A 24853-nucleotide genomic window follows, 5' to 3' on the forward strand; every position below is an offset into this window, starting at 1 on the left:
GCATATGTTAAAGGGTTTAGTTTTCTTAAAAATAAAATGAAAATGTTGAAATATATTATTTGTTAAACTTCTTCTAATTCTATGATCATATGATTATTTGTTGAATACAACAAATCAAAAGATTTCCCAGAAGACTGTGTATTTTCCAATATGGTCTTAATTTTATTGTTTCATATAATTTTTCAGTGACAAAAACCTCAACCTCGTTTTTTAAATTTTAGATTCAGGGGTACATGTGCATGTTTGTTACATGGGTATATTGCATGATGCTAGGGTTTGAGCTTCTATTGAACCCATCACACAAACAGTGAATGTAGTCCCCAGTAGTAGTTTTTCAAGCCTTGCCCCCCACTTGCCTCTCTTCTTTTGGAGTCCCTTGTGTCTTTTGTTTTCATGTTTCTGTCCATGTGTTCCCATTGTTTCCTCCCACTTATATGTGAGAACACACAGTATTGGGTTTTCTGTTTCTGTGTTAATTTACTTAGAATAATGGCCTCCAGCTGCATACCTGTTGCTGCAAAGGACATGATTTCATCCTTCGTCCTTTCTTATGTCTGCATAGTATTCCATGGTATATATGTAGCACATTTTCTTTAATCCACTGTTGATACTTAGTTTGATTCCATGATTTTGCTATTGTAAATAGTGCTTCAATAAACATAAGAGTGCAGATGTCTTTTTGATAAAACTGGTTTTTTTCTTTGTTTAGATACCCAGTAATGGGATTGCTGGGTTGAACTGTATTTCTATTTTTAGTTCTTTGAAAATGTGCCATACTATTTTTCATAGGGGTTGAATCTACATTTTTCAGAAAAATACCACTCAGATGCTAAGAAATTAAAGTATGGTAATATATAACAAGAATATAATGTCTACATAATCAATATGAACATTGTTTTAATATACTCAGCTGTTATTTTCCCCTTTTTGAGAAAGAATTTTGAATAGTTTCTGAATACTGTTACTTTAAAGGTTCACTAATAAGATCAACCTGTTAGCAAAAACAAACGACTTCTGTATATATACTCTGAATTCTAATGTTTGCAGTTTTCTAAACACATCATACTCTCTAGCCTTCTCTCAAAGGTCACTTCCTTCAAAAACTCCTCTAACTCTTCATAAATAACATCCATGCTCCTATAACACACTGTATATCTTTTTATATATAAATATTAGACATTTATTGTTCATAGTTCTGAAGGTTGGCAAGTCCAAGATTAAGGCACTGATGCCCAGGCTGGAGTGCAGTGGCGCGATCTCGGCTCACTGCAGCTCCACCTCCCGGATTCACATCATTCTCCTGCCTCAGCCTCCCAAGTAGCTGGGACTACAGGCACCCGCCACCATGACTGGCTAATTTTTTTGTATTTTTTTAGTAGAAACGGGGTTTCACTGTGTTAGCCAGCATGGTCTCCATCTCCTAATCTCGAGATCTGCCTGCCTTGGCCTCCCAATCATATAGATTTTATATTAAATTAGCACAATTTGAAGAAATGTCATAGTAACAGATATATCTTCACTTTAAAGTTGGTGAAGCCTTCACTTTACCTAAAAGGATTCACAGCTTAGAGAAAAATCATTGTAACATTCCTTGAACATAAAAACTCTTATGAGTTAAAATGCCGTTTAAAAATTAATGAATAAATTAACAAATATTTGAATTTGAAACAATGAATAAATTAATGAATAAAATAATAATGACTATTCAGTTTCAACACATTATGAAAGACTCTTAAAATGTCTATTGAAATGTTACGGTAGTCAGGTGTGAGCAAGGCGGGAGAGGACTCCCCGCAACACACACCAGGAGTATTGCGTGACCATCAGTTGATGGTCAGGTGGTTGTTAACCATTTCTCTAAAGTAATAATTGGTCACAGCTGGCACTAGGGAAAGGCGGTAGCGTAATAGACAGAAAACACCTGAAACTGATCAGCAGCTTCCCAATGAGATTCCAGAATTATGCCAACATACAAAATCCCCAAGTCAAGAGGTCAAGCTGCGTACTTGTTTTCTCAAGTCGTCTGCTTGGGCCTCTTTCAAGTTGTACTTTCCTTTCTGTTCTAAATCTTTTTAATAAACTTTTGCTCCTGCTCTGGAAAAAAATGTCTATTTCAATGTCCACTGAAATAGTAATTAGCCTCCATCGGTGAAATGACTCTGTTCACAGATATTTAGCTTATTTTTCCACTTTGAATTTCACTAATTTAACCAATGCCTAAAATAAATCAATATTCCATTTAAAAAAATAATCTTAATATGGTTATCTTCCTTCATATCTAAAGTTGGTAAGAAAAACTGCCTATCCATGCACAGCCATCACTTTGTGTTGATTTAAAAACATGCAGTTTTGTGTGAAACAAAACATTGATTTTTCAGTATTTTGATTTCTATTTTACAAGTAAATTTTGTTAAAATGTGGAACTTTCAAGTTTATCTACGTTCTGGGGTGAAATTCACTTTTGAATCAGTTTTAAAGCAACTGAGCATATATACCAGCTGGGCCCTATTAAATAACCTCAGAACAAAAGTTGTATTTTCTACTCTTAAACAGAGAATTCTGGTGGTGATAACAACCTCTATACATTAAAGAATATGTGATCTGAAAAACACTTCATCTAATATAAAGTTCCAAGCACGTACTAAATGTGTAATACAAAGCTTTGCACTTACCTGGTAGTAGGCCGTTTTTGTAGAGCTTTATCCAGGATAAGAGATGGAGCGCTCCTCCTCCTTTCTGCTAGTGTTTTCATTTTCTGTTGATGAAACAAACCAAAATGAAGACCACGTGGCTTGTAAGGCAAGACAATGTTGATTTTTTTCAATCCAATTTAACAAGTTTTGCATTGCCTATCTTTGCCTATCAAGGAGTCTACAGTTTCATTATGGAGATAAAACTGTAACATCTAAAATAGAATAGTTTAAAAACAAAACAGGACAATAAATGTCAAAAAGTGGTAAACGCAATAAGTATTTTTTGTGGTCAGAGAATAAAGAGGTTAAATGTTTACCAGAATATTTGGGAGAAACACACCATCATAACCATTATTACTGGTTATCATGTGTCCGGTTCTACGCTAAAGGCTGGACATGGATTATCTTATTTATAATCCAAAATGTCATCCAGGTAGATACTACTATCTTTATTTCACAGGCAAATTTGGCTTCAAGGAAAGACAAGTAAAGGAGAGGCAAAAACAGTTAAAGCCAAAGCACAGAGACTAGATTTTTGCAAAAATATTAACACACTTGGGAATCCCTTCTTCCAAATAGACTTTTTTTAAAACAGTAACTTCAAACAATAAAAAATCTTTTTTTTTTCCTAGGTCGTATATAAATATAAGCAACTGGATAATTCAGGTACTCTGTTCCAATGACCTAAAATTGCAGTAAATGAAGTTTATTCAACTTGAATTGTTCAGATAATTACTCTCTAAACTTAGTCTTATATATTTAACATATCTAGATACAGCCACTAGAGGCAGATGAGTAAAATTAACCATATAGTCACAAACAGCCATAAGCGAAGTTCAGGCTGTATTATCAAAACCATTCTTCTCACCCTGTGTCTTTATGCCCTTTCATCCCTCTCACCCCTGTATCCTCGCCAAAGGTCTTACCCACTACCTCTAGGTCAGTCATGCTTGGGAACTGGATGTTGCTCCGATGGGAACCATATAAAACTAGCCAGCTCAGTGTCAGTATCCTATTATGTGATTCATAAAGGAACGGCTTGTAGTTTTAAAAGTAAAACAATGATTCTAGCATAGGAATAAAGAATCATCCAGTGGGAAGAGGATGCTAGACTTCTTTGGCACAATTCTTATCCCAAAAATTCTCCATGCTCCTAGGGATCTCTCCCAAATTATTGTCACCACTGCTCTGGCCTCGGTGTTGCTATTCCACTCCTTAATCTTTTGGCTCACATGTGGAAGCTATAGGCCCAAATCTCCTTAGCACAGCTGAGACAACAGCTGAAATAATTATGTAAAACATCAATAAATGACAGGAAACATATGGGTTAAAAATAGACACTATCAAACATCTCAATTGGGAGTTATTAACCACAAATAAATTTCAGGCCAGGTTACTTATATAAAAAGTTTTTGCATGATGTATATTTGATGTCTTCCTTCTAGAGAAACAGCCCAGAGTTATCATCAGATTCTTAGAAAAGTCTAATCCTTTCCAACACTGGTGATTTCAATAATCTAATTTATATATTATAGTGTGCAAGCCCCATCTCACTATTTCCATTACTCACACCTCTTAGGAACATAATCTTCAGGAATCTAAGATCCTTAGGCTCGTGTGACTGCAGAGGTTACAAGCAGAAAGGAAAACTGGGAGATAAGTATTTGTATTGCACTTCCTCATGTGAAGAATCTCAATACTGAAAGACGGGATTGATTTTACTAAGAAAAGTGGCAGTTTGTTCATATCCATCAAGCTATGTTCCCGATTTTTTGCAGGGTTGTGTTTCATCTTCAGGCCTGGAATTGATTCCTACTCTCTATCCTGATTCCCTTTACAGGACCAATTTACTACTTTGAAGTGTGAAATGTACCCACTCTTGCAAGCTTTACCTTTGTCCCTTACACCCTCTGTCTGCTTTGTCCTTGAGGATCTGCCATTCAGCAGTTTTACATCTGCTTTCTCTAACCTTCTGAAATCACTGTCAGCAGATCCAAGATTCTAAACTAGATCTTCATTAGTACATAGTTTCTAATTCTGAGCTTCTTGGCTTTCAGGTTTATGAAGACTTTGGAAAGGATTCAAAAGACAGTGTAAAATGATTTAAAATGTGAAGAAAAAAACCTATGAAAAAGGATAAAATGATCTGAGATCCTTCATTTAGAAACAGTAATAATCTCTCAAAATTAATGCAGAACTGTAATATGGAGGAAAGCAAGCATCTTCCAAGGAAGATGAGGCAAAAAGAAATGGGGAGAAACATGGAATGAAAATCCAGGTTGACCTTGGGTAGTGGTTTGTTGAGAAATCTATAAAAGTTGTGAGCTAAATTTTGCATGCAACTTCAGGGGTTCAGAACGCCCATAAAATGGATTCCTTAGGGATTTATGAACCTCAAGTTAAGAAACTTTCTGATGTAACAAAATCTTCCCGAGAATGATAGCTGTTAAACATGAGAATGGATAATCAAAGAAGGGTGACACATTTTCTTCTGAAAAGGTGCTTTTGAAATGGGTGTTTTTCATGTAAATCTATTGTAGAAGATCATTTGTATAATAGTGAATAGACCGTATTTTCTGAGTTTTAAAATTGTCAGATGTGTAAGGGGTCAAATACTGAGTGTAGCCACCTCATCCAGCTTGATTTATATTGAAGAGAATGCAATCAAACTATCAGCAGGTAGTTTATTTTTATTTCAGGTTCCATTGTTCACACTCAGACTTACTCTATCATTAATGAGACGTGCAACCCAAGGCAATTCAGCCACTTCTCTGGGCCTCCATTTCCTTACCCACAAAATGAGACAGTTTGGACTACACAGTCACTTAGATCCCTTCTATTTCTGATAGTCCCACATTAAGTGTCCACCAAACATTCACCATGGATATGAAAGAAAATAAACATTACATGAACCGTACATTTAGGATTCACAGGATTCATTCTAAATAAGTAATAAAAGTCTTACAAGCAGCCAATATAACTGGGGATTAATAGATTTAGATATTAATTCATTCAAAATACACTGATCTTTTTCTTTTGCTCAAAAGTGTAACCAAACAAAGGGCCAGTAATAACTTCAAAATAAATTCACTGATCTCTTAAAGAATCTGTTGTCAGGCAATGAAAACTTAGATTTTCTTGTTTATAACAACTATGTGAAATACATCAAAATAGAATGAAACTATTGATTGTTTTACAGATGTATAATAGTACAAGCTTATCAGGACAGGTTTAGGTTATGCTTATCTTAGCACCAACAAATTTCACAGTTGTTCTGTGACAGGGATAACTATAATTCCTTGCCTCGCAGAAAACAAAGTAAACTACAAACAGTATATGGTATATATTTTCTGTTGTACTTGATGTTTATAACTAGATGACCTCATACATAGTGGATACCACTGTGAAATAGAATATATTTAAAAGGTAATGTTTTAAAGAAACGATAAGCTATACATTTAGGCAAAATACCCAATTAATTAATTGCATTAATCTTTTGGGAATGAGTTTAATATCGTACCACTTACCTAGTGTTAAGTATCCCCAAAAACTAAATAATAATTTTATGTGAGCTAAGAAACAAACAAATATGAAGTAGTATCTATCTACTCCTCTGTCCCCGAAATGGGAAAAAATGAGGAGGAGAATGGAAGAAGTTCTAAAATGGAATAAAGAGTGATTAAATTTTAAAAACTATTGTCTATTTACAAATGGCCCTTTATTAAGAAAGTATAACATGAATACTAGAGGGAAATTATTAGGTTGGTATACAAGTAATTGCTGTTTTTGCCATTACTTCCAAAGGATCTTTGACCCTCTGCTGTCTCCTCTGCAGTTATATTCAGTATTGGAGGTAAAAAAAACCTATTATGTCTAAGAGTAAATGAATAAAGGTCATAACTGAATATGAGAAACAAATGTCAGTAATTTGTTTTTATCTTTTACATTTAAATAATAACACAAATCTGCAGCAACATTATCAACTAATCTGCAAGGTGCTTTCCACTTCAAGTCATTTTAAATACATGGATTAATTACATATGCAACTCCCTGTGTTCCTTCATATATGATGCCTCAGTAGTAGCATTTCATATTACACTTATGTTTCTGACCCTTTCTAGAGAGCAGGGGCTATGTCTTCTTCCTAAATTTTCTCCCTTCCTTCAACAATTATTTACTGAACTCTACTCTGTAGCAAGCATATTTTTGCATTCCCAAATCCTGGTATAAGGCCTGGCACAAACTATACACTCTATAAATGAGGGTTTTATGTGAATTACAAAACCCAGTCATTCACCACATAAATACTGCCATACCCAAATGCACACATATGAAAACAAACAAACCTTTAAGGGGCTCTGCTGGAATGGTGTCATTAAGAAAAATGTAAACATTTGCAAGAGTATATCTGTGCACTGCAAACTACACCTTTTGAACACAGTGTTGACACTTATCACTTTGAGCTACATAGTAAACATCTGCCTGACAATAAAGTTAATCATTTGTCAACAGAAAAAATGGTGCTAATTGGATATCCACATACAAAAGAATAAAGTTGGACCCCTACCTCAGACTATATACAAAAATTAACTCAAAGACCTAAAAGTAACAGCTAAAAACTATAAAAGTCTTAGAAGGAAACACAGGCATAATCTTGTCATCTTGGATGAGGCAGTGGCTTCTTATTAATAGATATGACACCAAAAGTACAAGCAACAGAAGAAAAAATCTAGACACCATCAAGATTTAAAATTTCCATGCTTCAAAAGACACCATTAAGAAAGTGAAAAGACAACCCACAGAATGGGAAAGATTTTATTGCAAATCACATATCTGACAAGCGACTTGTATCTATTATAAAGAAATATTAAAACTCAATAATAAAGGCAAATTGCCCAATTAAAAATGGGCAAAGGATATGAATACAGTCTTCCAAAGAAGACACACAAGTTGCCAATAAGGATATGAGAAAATGCTCAACGTAATTAGCCATCAGGGAAATGCAAATAAAAATTACAATGCGATACCACATCACACACGTTAGGATGACTATAATAAAAAAAGATAATTACAAGGGTTGGTGAGGATTGAAGACTGGACTCTCATACACTGCTGGTGGGAATGAAAACTGGTAAGACAGAAAACAGTTTGGCAGATCTTCAAATGGTTAAACATAGAGTTACCATATGATCCTGCAATTCTACTCCTAGGTACATATCCAAGAGAAATAAAAACATATGTCCTCAAAAAGACTTGCATATAATTGCTTATAACAGCATAATTCATAGTAGTAAAAAAGTGGCAACATTACCAATGCCAATCAACTGATGAATGAATGGGTGAACAAAATGTGGTATATCTATACAGTGAAATATTACTTGGCAATAAAAAGATATGAAATACTGATACATGCTACAACATGAGTGAACCTTGAAAACATTATACTAATTGAAAGAAACCATTACAAAAACCATATATGATTTCATTTATATAAGGTGCTCAGAATAAGCAAATCTATAGAGACTTAAAGTTTTGTGCTTGCCTAGAGTTTGGGGAGACAGCAGAATTGGGGGATGATAGCTAAGGGGGTTCAGTATTTCTTTCTGAGGTAATGAAAATATTCTAAAATTTACTGTGGTGATGAATGTACAATTCTATGACTACACTAAAAGCCACTAAACATAACGTTAGGTGGGTGAATTGTACGATATGCAAATTGATTTGGTTAATACCAAAGAAACCTAACTATCAAATTACTAAACCACTGGGCTCCAGTCCAGCAAACTGGTCCTTAGCCATAAGTTATAATTTTCTTCTTATCACAATCATTTGAACTATATGAAAATGGATATTTTTTTTTATCCAATATATTTTTTGTACAAAAAGTTTCAGTGGCTCTCCATTTGAGTTCTTCAGAGATCTGAGGAATTTGCCCACCTGCTTATTGTTTTAATTAAAATTTTTAAAAAACTCTAGATTCATGTGCATGTGCATTACATCAGTATATTGTGTACTGGTGAGGACTGGGCTTCTAGCATACTCATTACCCAAATAGTGAACAGTGTATCTGATAGGTAGTTTTTCAACTCTGGCCACCTTCCCACCCACCTCCCTTTTGCAGTCTCCAGTATTTATTATTTCCATCTTCATGTCCATTTATATCCATTGTTAGATCCTACTTATTAGTGAGAACATGTGGTATTTAATTTTCTGAGTTAGTTCATTTAGGATAATGGCCTCTAGGCTCCACCCATGTTGCTGCAAAGAAAATGGTTTCATTCTTTTTTTGGCTGCATAGTATTCCATGGTGTATATGTACCACATTTTATTTATCCAGTTAACTGTTGATGGACACTGGGGTTGGCTCCATGACTTTGCTAATGTGAGTAGTGCTGTGATGAACATAGAAATGCAGGTGTCTTTTTCTGTTTAGGTGTCTTTATAATGATTTCTTTTCCTTTGTGTAGATACCCAGTAATGGGATTGTAGGATTGAATGATATTTCTATTTTTAGTTGTTTGAGAAATCTCCATATTGTTTTCCATAGATATTGAACTAATTTACATTCCCATCAATATTGTATGTTTCCTTTTCTCCACATCCATGCCAACACCTGTTTTTTTTTTTTTTTTTTTTTTTTTTTTACTTTTTAATAATAGCAATTCTGATGGGTGTAAGATAATATTTCATTGTAGTTTTAATTGGCATTTCTCTGATTAGTGATTTTTGAGCATTTTTTCATGTGCTTTTTGCCACTTGCTTTTATTCTTTTGAGAAATATCTGTTCATGTCCTTTGCCTAGTTTTTAATGGAGCTGTTTTTTTCTTGTCGAGTTCTTTCAGTTCCTTGTAAGTTCTACTTGTAAAGTTCTACTAGTCCTTTGTCAGAGGCATAATTTGTGAATATTTTCTCCCATTCTGTAGGTTGTCTGTTTACTCTTTCTTTTGCTTTGCAGAGGCTGTTTAGTTTAATTAAATCCCATTTGTCTATTTTTATGTTGCATTTGCATTTGTCTAGTTTCATTCTTCTGCATGTGGCTAGCCAATTTTTCCCAGCACAATTTATTGAATAGGATGTCCTTTCCCCATTGTTTATTTTTGTTGGCTTTGTTGAAGATCAGTTGGTTGTAGGCATATGGCTTTATTTCTGGGTTCTCTATTCTGCTCCATTGATCTATATGTCTATTTTTATACCAGGACCATGCTGTTTTAGTTGCCATAGCCTTGTAGTATAATTTGAAGTCAGGCAATACGATGTCTCTGGATTTTCTTTTTGCTTAGGATGGCTTTGGCTATTTGGGCTGTTTTTTTTGGTTCCATATGAACTTTAGTATTTTTTTCCTAATTGTGTGAAAAATGAAATTGGTAATTTGATAGAGATAGATTGCATTGACTCTGTAGATTGCCTTGAATAGTGCGGGCATTTTAATGATACTGGTTCTTCCAATCCGTGAGCATGGGATATTTTTCCATTTGTGTCATCTACGATTTCTTTCATCAGCCTATTTTGTTAAGGGTTTTTATCAGGAAAGATGTTGGATTTTATTGAATGCCTTTTCTGCATCTATTAAGATGACTGTATGGTTTTTGTTTTTAGTTCTGTGTATGTGGTGAAACACATTTACTGATTTGTGGATGTTGAACCATCATTGCATCCCTGGGATGTAACTCACTTGATCATGATAAATTATCTTCTTCATGTGCTATTGGATTCGGTTTGCTAGTATTTTGTGGAGGATTTCTGCATCTGTGTTCATCAGAGATATGGCCTATAGTTTTCGTTTTCTGTTGTGTCCTCCCCTGATTTTGGTATCAGGGAGATACCGGTGTCATAGAATGAGTTAGGAAATAATCCCTCCTCATTGGTTTTTCAGAAGTTTCAGTAAGATTGAATGCCAGTTCTTTGTATGTTTGATAAAATTCAACTGTGAATCTGACTGGTCCTGGGCTTTTGTTGTTGTTAGAAGATTTTTACTACTGATTCAATGTCATTACTCATTATTGGTCTGTTCAGGACTTCTATTTCTTGCTGGTTCAATCTTGTAGGGTTTTATATTTTCAGGAATTTATCCACCTCCTCTAGATTTTCTAGTTTATACACATAGAGATGTTCACAGTAGTCTGTGATGATCTTTTGTATCTCTATGTTATCAATTGTAATGTCACCTTTATCATTTCTGGTTGTACTTACTTGAATTTTCTCAGTTAATTTAGCCAGCAGTCTGTCATTTTTGTTTATCCTTTCAAATAACCAACTTTTTGTTTCACTGATCCTTTATATCTTTTTTTTGTCTCAATCTCATTTACTTCTGCTTTAATCTTTGTTATTTCTTTTTTTTTTTAATGCTAGCTTTGGGTTCCAATTGGTCTTATTTTTCCAGTTCCTTGAGGTGTGACATCAGGTTGTAAATTTAAGATCTTTCTATCTTTTTGGTGTAGACATTTAAAGTTATAAACTTTCCTCTTAGTTCTGCTTTTGCTGTATCCCTGAGGTTTTGATATGTTGTGTCTCTATTTTCATTTGTTTTGAACATTTTTTTTTTATTTCTTAATTTCACTGTTTACCCAAAGGTCACTCAGGAGCAAGGTGTTTAGTTTCCACATAGTGTGTGTTTATGAGAGTTCCTCTTGGTCTTGATTTCTAATTTTACTCCACTGTGGTCTGAGAAGATGCTTGATATTATTTTGATTTTTTTGAATTTATTGAGAGTTCTTCAATGGCCAAGCATATGGTCGATAATGGAAAATGCTCCATGTAGAGCTGAGAAGAATGTATATTCTCTGGTTGGCTAGAATGTTCTGTAAATGTTTGTTAAGTCCATTTGGTCTACAGTTCAGTTTAAGTCCAGAGTTTCTTGGTTGATTTTCTGCCTTCATGATTTGTCTAGTGATATTAGTGGGGTATTGAAGTACCCCACTATTATTGTATTACTATCAATGTTTTCTTAGGTGTAGTAGTATTTATTTTATGAATCTGGGTGTTTTGGTGTTAGCTGCATATATAGTTAAATCTTCTTGTATTGAACATTTAATCATTATATAATGCTCTTATTTGTCTTTTTTTTCTATTGTTGGTTTAAAGTCTGTTTTATCTGATATGAGGATGGCTACTCCTGCTCACTTTTGTTTTCCATTTACATGACATATCTATTCTTACTTCCTGTCTATTGTGATTTGTCACCATTCCTCCCCTATTCCTCCAGTGTCCTTAGGGTTTTCACATAGCAAATTCTCAATAGTTGTGAATTGAGTGAATGAATTAACATATCCAAAATCTGAGATTTTAAGGTGGTAATACAAGTGTGCCTATGTAGAAAAAATGAAGTTGTAAATAGGTAACTGAAGAAAAAAAGTTTTGTTGTTTTATTTTCAACAATGCAGAAAACACTTTTTACATAAAAACCTGTATGCAGACTCTCACTGGAATTTTAACTTCATGACAGCCAAGAGATATAGTACTATTTTTGGAACCTCTAAATCACTCTGAATCTGCTCATTATTAGTTCTCACAGAGATTAAAGAAAAACAAAGCATATCAAAAGGAAGGAACAGGATGAAAGATTAAAGTTGGAGGTGAACTGCAATTTTTCATGCTTTGTTTTGTTCCAGTCACTTTATGAGGGAAAAAAATCAAGCATTTCAGTTGAATTATGGATGGTGAAGTCACTTTCAAGCATTTAAAATAAGCATAGTATTAAAATAGGGGCACTGGGAAAGCTTTTATAGAACTCCAAATTTTCAAGGCTAGAAAAAATAAGTAATCAAATTTACAAATTAGCTTATCCAAACTTGACTATTAATTCTTTTGTGGCTAGTCTGTGCAATTTGGTGAGCATTAAAGTATTTCTTGTCTTCCCTACATGCCTGTAGCATTTACTTGTGGAGACATATCCAAGCCACTGAATAATTATACTTCAACAACACTGGCTCTGTAAGGGAAAAAGAGAATTACTTTTAACCTTGCACCTTGCTTCTGGATCCTACTATCACAACAAGGTTTTGACCACTAGGTAAGCTGAAGCTTCCCGCTCTTGTCCATTTGGTCTGTGATAAATACGATCTTCTATTTACCTCTAAATCATCCCAATCAGAACCAGTTTAAACATTTAGCTAAAATAAATGTAATCGCAGTACAGACTACTGTAAATGAATATACGTTCCTTTGTGAAGAAAGAAATGATTTTACTTTTCAGCTCTTTCCTCTTTCCGAAGGACTATTACCACGTTGAAATACAACAATAAATATGATAATCTATGTAATGCAGAAGAATGGGCACTAGGCTAGGAGACACTGGACCTTAATTCTGGACCCTAGTTCTACCACTTAATTTCTCAGATTTTCTCTAAAATGGACATAATACCTGCCCTACTCACTATATAGATATATTCATTCATATATATATGGATGAAAGTCCTCTGAAATGAAAGGCACTGTGATAATGTAACATATAGACAGTAAATTTTTAAGTGCTTTAGTGCTGTACATAAATAAATATAAGGATATTAGAATTTCCCTTATACATTATTCTTTGTTTCCTTGCCTCCATCCTCACACATGCAGGATTCATGGAGCATCACCATGGGTCTTCATGCTGGCTGGATTTTTTTTCTTTGGCAAAGCTACAAGTTTCAACCTTTGGTCATGATAATCTTTAAGTAGCACCCTGGAGTAGGTAGAGTCAATCACCAATGTTCTCTGCCTAATAGTTTCTTGCAGGGCAGGAACCTGCCTGTAAAAAATAGTTTCTTCCTACATTTTTCACATAATGGTCCATACAAAATGATATTTGTACAACCATAACACTCTATGATAAACAAAGGGGCACCCTGGCTCCCCAGTATCCATCCACTCACCTGAAGGCCAAGGGGCTAATTGTCAGACACATTTGCAACAGTTGGGAAGCTTTGCCTTACGGTAGCCCCTCATTGTTTTCAACGCAGAGGGGAAAAATACTGTGATCAAATCCTAAAACCATAATGATAAAAAACTAACGGACTATATCAAAATGAGAAAAAAAAAAGCAGAGCCAGGTCTATCTAGATTCAGACATAGTGTTACCTACCCGGTGATGGCTATTGTTAAAGCTGAGGTTCGAAAGAGTGAATGTAGGGATAGGAGAGGAAATAAAAACACACTCTCCTAGGTGTAAATTAGGACTCAGGTAAATAAGGAAAGCAAAAGGCCACAGAGCAGCTGTGTTTTCCAGATCTTTGATATGTGAGCTGGTGTGGGCACACATACGTTCCATTTTCAGAGTCCACACACAAGTGACCAGACATCCAAAAACAAGTTTTACATTTCAGTTGTGTCATGTGACAGGTGTCTGTCAAAATTAGGTCAAGGCTGCTCTCAGCACACCACTGACCTACAGTGCTGATGAGGCTATTTCTGCTGTCAGTTAGATGTTTCTAACATAAACTTGTCCTAGATAAAGAAAATAAGACTGAAACAAAATATAAAATAAACTGGGCTGTATTGCCTGCAAGCCCCATTATTGATGGTTGACCAAAGGCAATCATCTCTGCTCCCTTTCCAGTCTCCTACATTGTGGCAAAGTCTCCTGCAAGTAAACAAAAGCTAAAGATCAACCCTATCCTAGTTTGCTTCAGAAAACTGTTGTAGTTGCCACTACCAAATTGAGCATTCTCTCTGCAGGCTTTCTGCACACATCAGGACCTCTAGAATCCCTGTGATCCTAAACACTTGAAGTACCAACAGAACAGGAGAGCAAACTTTTCCTTCACTTAAAGTTTACTTTAAAGGTTTATACTAAATGCTCTGAAGACATGAGGGGTACGAGTAATCAAACTCCATTGAATCATAAAAATATGTATTTCCTCAAAGCACTGTGCATATTATGAGTATACAAGTGTTATGTACACACATATAACTTTGATATTATATACCTATTTTTTGTGACACTTTATAATGTATTTTAGCGGCAATTTAAGTTGAAATCTAGTATATTTTCAGCTACAGATATCTTCTAGGAAGGCAAGTTTTACAATTACATATTTTTGTTAAGTTGTATGTAGTCCCATAAGGTATAACATGACTTTACTTTGAAAAGGATAGCCTCCAAGTCCTGGATGGAAAGGTAAGAATTGTGAAAGAATTCAGACATCTAAGTTATTGATTGGAGAGGATTTCATTCCTGTAGATACCATCAGTTTTCTCAGTTCTCCCCCATCTACTGAACATGTTCCACCTTTTGTCCTGCAGCCCTTTTGCCAAATCATAACCCGGGAGAATGCTGAAGGCACAGAGGGTGATAAATCGCTTCATGACAATCTTCACTTTAGAACTAAAAGCAACAACTGCACTAACTATTTAGGTATCTATGACTTGTGAACTTTCAGTCTACGAATTCCAACTGCCTATTTTAACTTAGGGGACTCAATCTTCAAAATTAATAATTACTTTTTACACATATATAAAAAGATTATCCTTTACTTTTATTTTATACAACTACAATTTATTCTAGTCTATAAACTTTAGAGTCACAAAAACTAATTTTTCTTCTGCTATGGTAAAATGCACTATTGTATTCACATTTTAAGTGAGAATAACTATGGACACAAAGTTTTTCCCTCCAGACTCAGTGGGGCAGTGATATAAAAGTTTACTGAGTTGAGAGAGTTTCAACTGGGTTTCCACATGATTTTCCACAGTGGAATCATCTGAGGCTTAGGATTCAGTGCACCCACACATAACTTTGAAATAGACTCTTCTGAGTTTTTCTGGAGAATATGGCAATCTTTCCAATAGCAAGCAAGGCTGAGGTATCAGCATAGAGATCAGGCCGGCTAAGAGCTCTTCAAATACATCTGCCTTATACAAAACATCTGAAAATGTCAGACACCCAAGCATAAAAATCACCAAAGTAATTAGACCAGTGATTGTGTCATTCATTGTCACGAAAAGTCAATGTTTACCTAATATTTACCTACTGGTAGCAGTGAACATAACATTCAATGGTAGACAGAGAGGGTAGAAATGCCACTCTCCAAAGAATGTATACTCTTTTTTTTTAATTGAGAAAAGGCCCTCAATTGTACTTTTCTTAGCTGGATACACATAATTCAAACCTACTCTCCCCTGTATCTTATGTTACAAACAATAACAAATGCAGCAACAGTCTCATTGAAAAGAGAAATGGAGTTGGAAGAACTGGGTTCAAATTCCAGTTTTGCCACTTAAACTGTACTGTAGCATTGACATGGTTCAGTTCCTTCTTTAGGAAAAAATTAATACCTGCCTCATATAATTGATGTGTTTTAAATATAGTTAAACATTCACTTAAAGAGATTTTTAAATTTTCTTTATTCTTCCATAAGTTATAGTCAACCCTTATATTTTTATTCAAGTTTCTGCCTCATGGTATTTTATATTCATGGCTTCCAATGACGACTGCTTTAAAGGATGGTATACATTCATATGCATGTACATGTTCTGATGTTACATTTTTAAACTCAAACTCCTGTTGTTGCTTTACACCTACGATCACAAGATACACTAATAACTCCTGCACTTTTGGAAAGTGTTTTCATTTACCTTTCATGACCCATAAAAACCAGCCTTGTGAGATGTGCAGGATTGGGGTTATTACCCCATTTTACATACAAAGAAACAAAGCCCAATCGGAAGTTCAGAGGTCACATGAGGGATAACAGAGGCCATTCCTGATTAATCTAATTTTATTTTTATAATTCTAGGATCCTCCTTGACAAAACAATCTCACGTATCTGATTTTATGCAACTCATTTTGTGAGTAACACCAGATAAGAATTGAGTAGGATACTAGTTTAACTATGGGCATAATATTTTTCTCAGTATTGAAGAGTAAAACTAAAGCTTACTCACTAAGATGTTTAATTCGAGCCCCAGTATAAGACACACACATGGTCCAAGTTCGCCCTTGTTTTACCATGAGGTATTATAAACAGATTTGGACCCAGAGAATTAGAAAGAAAAGGCAGAATGAAGTTTACAACAGCAGCTGCTACATTTAAAAATGTTAGAGCTATTTTAAAATTATTTTCCCTTGTCTGGCTTTCTGGGCCTATAAGTCTCTTTTCCCTATTCCAACACTCATCCTATTTAAAGATTTTTCAATTAGTATATGAAACCAAAAGGTCAGAGTATTTGAGTCTGATACAAATCATTCCTAAAATGATTCTAATATGTGCTTCCACTTCATTAAAACTATTCTGTGAAAATGTGGATATCCTCAAGGATGTATGATTCCAGAATAATTTAAAGTATTATCTATGCTTTATCTATATGCTATTATATTTTAGAATCCAATTTTTAGGAATTACTGTACAAATTTATTGTATATTCTTTGGAAGTGCCTCAGTGATAGAAAAATCTTTGTCTTCTGAGAGTGGATTTGATTTTTGGAAACAATGAAATCCTCTGAGTAGTGAGTAAAAGTGAATGATCTAGCTAGGCAATTCTGCTTGAGATTAAAATAATAAATGTGGCTATACTATTAAGAGACTGACTTCATTTACAGCATCTATATATTAGCTCCTCAAACATATCTACCTCAGGACCTTTGAACTTAATGCTCCCACTTCTTTTTATGGCATGGTCTTTTTAAGCCATAAGAGAGTTAAGGGACACTTTAAAAAGGCCTTCCCTGAACACTCTAATGCAGAATGATCTAGCTCAACAACCACATTTGTCTAATTCAGGGTTATGTTTGTTCCTTTAATAACAGTTTTCACCATTTATTAATTTTTTTTGTCTCTTCCTCTGACCGGTGCTGTCCAATACAGTAGCCACTAGACACATGTGGCTCTTCAGATTTAAATTCAAGTTGATCATAATTAAGAAGCTTACAGAAAAAAAAATGACAAATTGTATTTCACCAAAAATAAGAACTTCTGTTCTTTTGAAAGACACTCTTAAGAAAGTAAAAAGACAAGTCACAGACTGGGAAAAACACAATTAAAATTGGGCAAAATATTTGGATACTTCACCAAAGATAACATATGGATGACAAATAAGCACATGAAAAGATGCTCAATGTCACTGGTCATTGAGGAAATGCAAATCAAAACCATTAGATAGCATTTTACATCCACTAGGATGACTGTAATAAAAAAAGGCAGATAATAATAAGTGTTGGTGAAAATTGGGAGAAGTTGGACTCATATGCACTGCTGGGGGAATATAAAACCATTTTGGAAAAAACAATTGGACAGATTCTTAAAAATGTTAAATATATACCTAAAATGTTATATATATATATACACACACACACACATACACACACACATATATATACATGCTTAAAATGTTAAATATGATCCAGCTATTCCACACCTAAGTATTTAACCCCCCCAAAATTAAGTCCATGCAAAGACTTGTACATGAATGTTCACAGCAATTTTATTTGTAATAGCCTAAAACTGGAAATAATCCAAATGCCTATCAACAGATGAATGGATAAATTGTGGTCTATTTACATGATGGAATACTGCTCAGCAACAAAATGAACTATAGATACATGCAAAACCATGGGTAAACCTCAAAGTAATTGTACTGAATGAAACAAGGCAGACATAAAAAGAATATAAAGTATGATTATACTTACAAACAATCTTTGGAAATGTGAATTAACCTACAGTGACAGAAAACAGACTAGTGGTTGTGTGGGAATGGGGAGGGAATTAAGGAATTAGAAAGAGACATAAGGAAACACTGGGGGATGATGAATATGTTCCTTAGCTAAACTGTGGAGATGGTTTCACTAGCGTATATATATGTCAAAACTATTAAATTTATATACTTTAAATATGTGCAGTTTATTCTATATCAATTATACTTCAGTGAAGCTGTTAAAAAATTTTTAGTTTCTCAGTCGTGCCAGCCACATTTCAAGAGCTCAATAGCTACATGTAGCTAGTGGCTACTGAACTGGACACGGTAGATAAAGGAGTTCTATCATTACACAATGTACTACTCAGTGGCACTACTCTCCCCTAGTCAGGAGAGAGGAAACTACACCACAGAGACTCCCACTTGTTTCTCCAAACTAAGTTTTATTACAACGCAGCTATGTCCATTCATTTCTACGTTGTCTATGGCTGCTTTAGCACTATAATGGCAGAACTGAGTAGCCTGTAACAGAGGGCCTACAAACCTTAAATATTTAGTATCTGGTCCTTTAAATAAAGGTTTGCTGACCCTGCTCTGAGCCATAAATTCTGAGGCCAGGGTCCACATCTGTCCTGTTCACTGCTGTACATAACCCAACTAATATTTATGGAAAATCTAATTAATATACAGCAGACACTATTCTAGGCACTGGAGAGGCGGCCTTAAGCAATACAGATAAGGTCCCTATTATCATGGTTTTCACAATCTGGTGAGGGATGTGGGTAACAGATGACAAGCAAGTAAATAAGAAAATATCAGGCAAGGATGAATGCTAAGATGATAATAAAGCAGAAGGCACACAGAATGACTGAGGAGCAACTTCCACTTAGGTAGTCAATGGCAGGCCTCTGCTAGCACCTACGATCTGACAACAATATGAAAGTCAAGACTGCAAAGACCTGGGGCTGAAGCACAGAGAAACACCATCAAGGCCTCAAAATAAGAATGAATTTGATGACTTGATACATGAAGAGGAAGAAGGCCCGTGTGGTTGGAGAATACACAAACAAGGAGGGACGCGTAGATGAGGTGGGAGAAGTAGACAGGGCCAAGAAAAAGGGGTCTGAATTTTATTACAAATGGATGAAAAGTCACTGCAGGATTTTAAGCATGTGAGCAACATGATTAATTTACATTATGAAAGATTATTCTGGTGCTAAGTGGTGACTGGATCAAAAAAGGGCAAGAAAGGTGTTAGGCAAGTTAAGACATTTCTGCAAAGGTACAAGTGAGAGATGGCGGCTTGGCTTGGACTACACTGGGAACAGTGGAGATGAAGTGGAGAAATTCAATACACATTCGGATTGACAGTAGCTTCCCTGATGGATTGGTTGGTGCAGAGAGAGGAAATGAGTTGAAAATGAATCCTAGATTTTTGGCTTGAACAACTGGGACACAGAGGTATGAATTACAGATACAGGAATATTGCAAACAGTAAGTGCTAACATTTATTAAGTGTCTTTTATATGTCATTATTTACTGAATTTCACATTTACTTTTCCCAACGATGTTGGAAAGGTAGGTACTGGTTTGTTAATGTGTGAAGCTGTTGTTTCATAACAAATGACAGCATCTTAAGGATAGTGACTACGATGAGTAAAAAGAACGTGAGAAAAGAGTGAAGCAACCCTGCATTTATTGGACAAGCATTACTTGATAAATGATAATGAAGTTCCTCTCTAATGCTTCCTCCCTTTGGCTGTGTTACCCTTAGCTAAAAAAAAAAAAAAAAGAAAAAAAGAAAAAGAAAACTGTTGAGAAAAATAAATCTTTTTCTTCCAATTCCTTACGTTTACAAAAAGAAAATGTTTTAAGTTTTAAAATTTATGTCAGTAAATGTAGGGCTAGCCTGATAAATTCACGTTTTATTTGGGAAGACTTGACTACACACACACATTCCCTCCACCTCTGAAGGGGAAAAGCGACAAGGACAAACCGCAGCCTCAATACATCAAAGGCTAAGCGGGCACTACAGCCCATACATCATCAAGTTCACGGACACCCCTCGATGGCTCCGTGACACGGTCAAGGTCCTTGGGAACTCCCACACATTTCTATACTCGGCACACCGATCACCTCTCTTCAACTGACCTCTAGCCAACCCAAGATCCTGGTGGGAAGATTTATGAAAGGCAGTAAAATAAGACAAGCAGGGAACCTGCGTAACCCCTTTAAGTCTCTAATGAAACAAATGCAACCCCTTAAGATATTTCTTAAGGAAAAGCTAGAAGATGCCTCTAATCGCCACTTGTTTCCAGAAAAGCTGGAAGTGCACCACTAAGACAAGGAAAAAAATGGCCAAATATCAGAACGTCTTATACTGGGGGCGGGGGTGAGGAGGCGGGGGATAGGCAGACAGGGCTAGAAACACCCAAATCAATTCCTCAGGGAGCGGAACGGCCGAGGCTGGCAGCCCGCGGCCCACGTGCACTTGCTAAGGGAACCGTTCCAACGAAACCTGACCCGGATCGGAATCCTCCCGCAGCACCGCGGCTGTGTTTATTGGAATGGAACGCTACAAGTTGTCACCTGCATCCATCTCCCAGCTTTGACAGGGAACACGCGCTGCCCCCACGCCCACACCGACACCTGGACCCCTCTCCAGCCCGGCCAGAGTCCCAGGGGCCAGGGGACCAGCGCAGGGAGAAGGCCCCCGCCTCAGCCCTCAGGACCCCCAACCACAGCCCACCCGCCCCCACCCTGCCCGGTTCTAGGCCCAGCCAAACCTACATGTCACCGTAGAGTCGACCGTTAGCATCCACAGTCTCCCCTCCAACTGTGACCCCCACCTCGGAGACCTGGAATCATCCAGGATCCTAGTGTGGGGGGCAGTACCCCCCTATATCTGCCCCCCGAAAACTGCCATGGAGCAGCCGCGCCTCGGCGGGCAGGTGAGGGGGCCGACCCCACTAGCGCCGCAGCCCCGCCGCCTACCTTCTTCAGCGCCGGCTGCCGCTCCCGGGCAGACATCGCCGGGCCTGACTTCGGGGCTGACCCCGCCAAAGGGCAGTGTTCGCCCAGGCCACTTCGGGGGGCCCAGGGACACGGCGAGGGGTCGGGGAAAGGCGATCGCCCACTCCAGCCCGCGCGCCTCGACTGAGGGAGGAGCCGGGCTGCCGATCCGGCGGCGGATGGAGACGGGAGGGAGGCTGCGAGGTCGCTCGGGGAAAGATTAAGGCTCTAGAAACGGAGAAGCGGGCGCTCCGCGGGAGGTGGCGGCGCTGCCGGCCGTCAAGGGCGGGAAGTGTCCTGGGACTCCCGTTAGGGGCCGCGAGCCTCGAGCGTCAAATCCTCGCGGCGTCCGCCTAGCGCGCTACTGTGGCGGGCGCGGAGGGCGCGCGCCGGGAGTGGGGGCTGCGGCGGCGGAGGGCACGGGCCCCCGCTCAGCGTCCTCACCTTCTTGGTGCCGCTGCCTCCCGCGAGCCGAGACACTCCTGTCAGGGAAGAGGAGCGCCCCGGCTGTCCCCCTAGAGTCTCCTGCTGGGGGGACATCGCTTCCATGAAGAAAATCTTCAAACAAATCCTAGCCCAGGAGGAGGCTACACGATCATGTCCGCGGGCGGCCGGCCGGAGGGGCGAGGACGCGCGGGCCGAGGCGCGGCTGCCGTGCTCAGGCGGGGAGCCGAGCTCCGGGTGCCGGCCGCGCGCCTCCCGTCGGGGCCATGTACCTCCGCCTGCGCTCGGCACCGCGGGCTGGAGGCTAGTGCAGCGTCGACAGCCAGTCAGCGCCGCGGCCCGCCCCGCCTCGTGCCCGCCCCCTCCGCTCTGGGCGCCCAGCGCCGGGGCCCGCCCCCGCAACCCTCCTCAGCCCTCCTCCAGCCTGGGCCCCAGTCGCCTTGTCCCAGCCTGCGGCGCGCCTGGCTGGCGTTTCTCTACATAGGTTAGCGCACCGACCGCCGGCTGACCTTCTCGGTCTGTGAATTCGCGTGGGTGCAGCCCGCAGGAGCTCACCGGCCTGTGTCACGCACCGGGGCTTCCAGTGCACGGACACGCGCCTCTACCGCCACCTGCCCACTCCCACCCGACCCCATCCCTTCCCGCGCCACGCCGTGCCCGCGGCGGCGGAAGGCGCCGCTGCAGCGCCTGCATCCACGGAGCGGTGGCGACCTCAGCCTAAGCAGAGGAGTTGTAGTGATTCCTGCCTCGCTTTCAGGGGACTGCGGAGGGTATCCCCCGCCCCACCCACAGTCCCGAGGCCTCGGGATAGGGTGGCATGTCGCAGAGTGTCGCGGCTGTGCAAATTTGGAAGCCCACAGCATCGCCTGACCTCTTGTGCAATCCCCAACGCTAGCCTGTCTAACCCTGAGTGGGCTTCAGCAGCCGGTCGTGTCAGCGGCCCCTGCACGTTTGCACCCGCGGTTTCCGCTGTCTGCAGGCTGCAGAGACCAGGGCATTCCAAACGTGAAAGCGCAATGAAGGAAAATGCAGACTGAGCGAGGACGCCGAAATCTGGCTAAGCTATTGAGAAGGCTACAATATGTGGAAGTGTTTATCAGATATCTGGGCCGAGAGCATAACTTCCTGTCAGCCCAAATAGTGGCAAAAATATTTTAAAGGCCAAAGAATAATCAGAGGCAGGGGATTTGGAGCTGACCGGCGTTGAGCTGAGTGTTGCTGCACTTTGCAGGGCTGCTTGATTGGTACGGATGATTCGGTAGATGGCATTCTTCCCTTGGAGTCAGGACTAGAGAAGCAGTGGTGGGTTAGTGAGGAAGGACACCGCGCTATGATACTAGGTTGTGGAAGGGGTTTGGTTTGCTTTTGTGGTAAGAAGAAAAAAATCGAGGTTCCTGCCTGGTTAGGCTGTTGATAGGACAGGTTGTAGAAGAACAGGACTCTGGCCGGCTCTGTTCCAAGGAAGGCATGCTGTCCAGCACACACTCGCGCGCGCACACATCATCACCACCATGCCCAGGAATTGTTTATTGTGGAAATAATAGGGGGAAAATGTTCCAGCCCGTTTTAAGCCTTGTCCACATCATATTGTTTAAAGTAGGCTTACATAGGCTTTATAAATCACACACACGTGTAAGTCACATCTATGATTTATAAATCATCTATTATTGTGTTTGTGTATGTATGCATATACATACACAGTTTTTCCTGGTGACTCTCTTTTTGCAGCTGAGACCCATGTGCAGCGACAGGACTTTGCCCCCAGCATAGAGTTTGTCATGAATTCTACACTGCAGAGGACTTTGCAGTTCCTTTCATTCCTTGCTGAAATCATCCACTTACAACTTGTTAGCTTCTTTTGGTTCCTATCATAAATGCACGGTCCCAATTTTCCTTACTCTGTTTTATTTCGATAGCACTTAATCTCCTTCTAATATATCATGTAATTTACTTAGTATGTTTAGTGTTTATTATCTATATCTCGGAGAAATGCAAGCTTCCAGAGGGCAGGAATCTTTTGTGGGTTTGTTGTTGTTGTTGTTCTTTGTTGTATACCAAGCGCTTGAAGCAGTGTCTGGTGCAATAAACGTTCATTTGCTAAAGGAATTAAGGAGGCACACAAGGGTTATGAGATAGGTCTTAGAAGGGCCAGGCTGGTAGAGTTGCTTGTTCCACTCAGAGTGCCCCATGTTTCCTTTTGTGATCTTTTTTTCACATGTTTCTTTTTGTGATCAATACTGCATGTTCCAAATCAAAGTAGTATTTCACTGCATATTTGGAAAACTCACTTTTACTTCTTAATTTTTAAGTGCTTTTACTTCAAAACCCATTAGTTTTGGTTTCCATAGAAAACTGTTCCATACCTAAAGAAAACTGACTTTGCTCAGATTAATATTATCACCAGAGTCGTGTTTTAAGAACACAAATTTGATCACATCACTCCCCTGATTAAACCCTTCTTTGGCTCCTTGTGTTTACAGGATAAATTTCAAATGCCATAGTATGATGTATATGCAAGGCTGCCTATAAACAGACACCCTTGCCTCCACTTGTTTCTCTTGTCATTTATTGCGCTGCTTCAACTCTCACCCTATTCCCTGTCACATTGAATTCGCCAAGAACTCCCCTTCCAAGAACTCGCCTTGCCATCTCACATCCTTGTGACTTTGAACCTGCTGTTTGCATTATGTGGGAACTTTTCCTTTTATATTTCCAACCCCTATTACTTTACACTTAAATATCTAATACTTGGCGCATAGTAAATGCCCAGTAAATATTTGTTGAGGAAATAAATCTCCCAGACTTGAATCAATAATTATTAGAAAAATCAGTTCCTGACTTTATTTCTCCTTACCTAGCTACCGCCACACACCAACCATACAGGTGGGGCATCTACTGTAGGTAACATTTATTGATTGCTTACTTAATGCCAGACACTATTCTAAGCATTTTGCACACATTAATTTACTTATATCTCTATAATCTATGAGGTAGCTTCTTTTACTACCCCATTTTATAGATGAGAAAACCAAGCCACAAGGATATTAAGTAATATGCTCAAACAGCTAGTAAGTAGTCGTGCCAAGCTTGGAACA

General features: G+C 38.4%; 1 protein-coding gene across 2 annotated transcripts in view; it reads right to left on the reverse strand.

Annotated features, from left to right (window-relative positions):
* ARHGAP20 (Rho GTPase activating protein 20) overlaps positions 1-22069 on the reverse strand; it is a 123068-nt gene extending 100999 nt beyond the window's left edge. Inside the window, exons 1-2 of one of the 2 annotated variants that reach the window (XM_050757658.1) lie at positions 21759-22069; positions 2673-2755 (exon numbers count right to left, since the gene is read on the reverse strand). In XM_050757658.1, coding sequence (XP_050613615.1) covers positions 2673-2755; positions 21759-21863 — 188 coding nt within the window. In that variant the 5' untranslated portion in view covers positions 21864-22069. Of the gene's footprint in view, positions 1-2672; positions 2756-21296; positions 21723-21758 lie in introns of those variants that run through there. The other variant, XM_050757659.1, reaches the window with a different exon arrangement.
* Positions 22070-24853: the final 2784 nt, after the last annotated feature.

The sequence above is a fragment of the Macaca thibetana genome, chromosome 14 (genome assembly GCF_024542745.1).
Source record: "Macaca thibetana thibetana isolate TM-01 chromosome 14, ASM2454274v1, whole genome shotgun sequence".
In the NCBI taxonomy this organism is placed as follows: Eukaryota; Metazoa; Chordata; class Mammalia; order Primates; family Cercopithecidae; genus Macaca; species Macaca thibetana.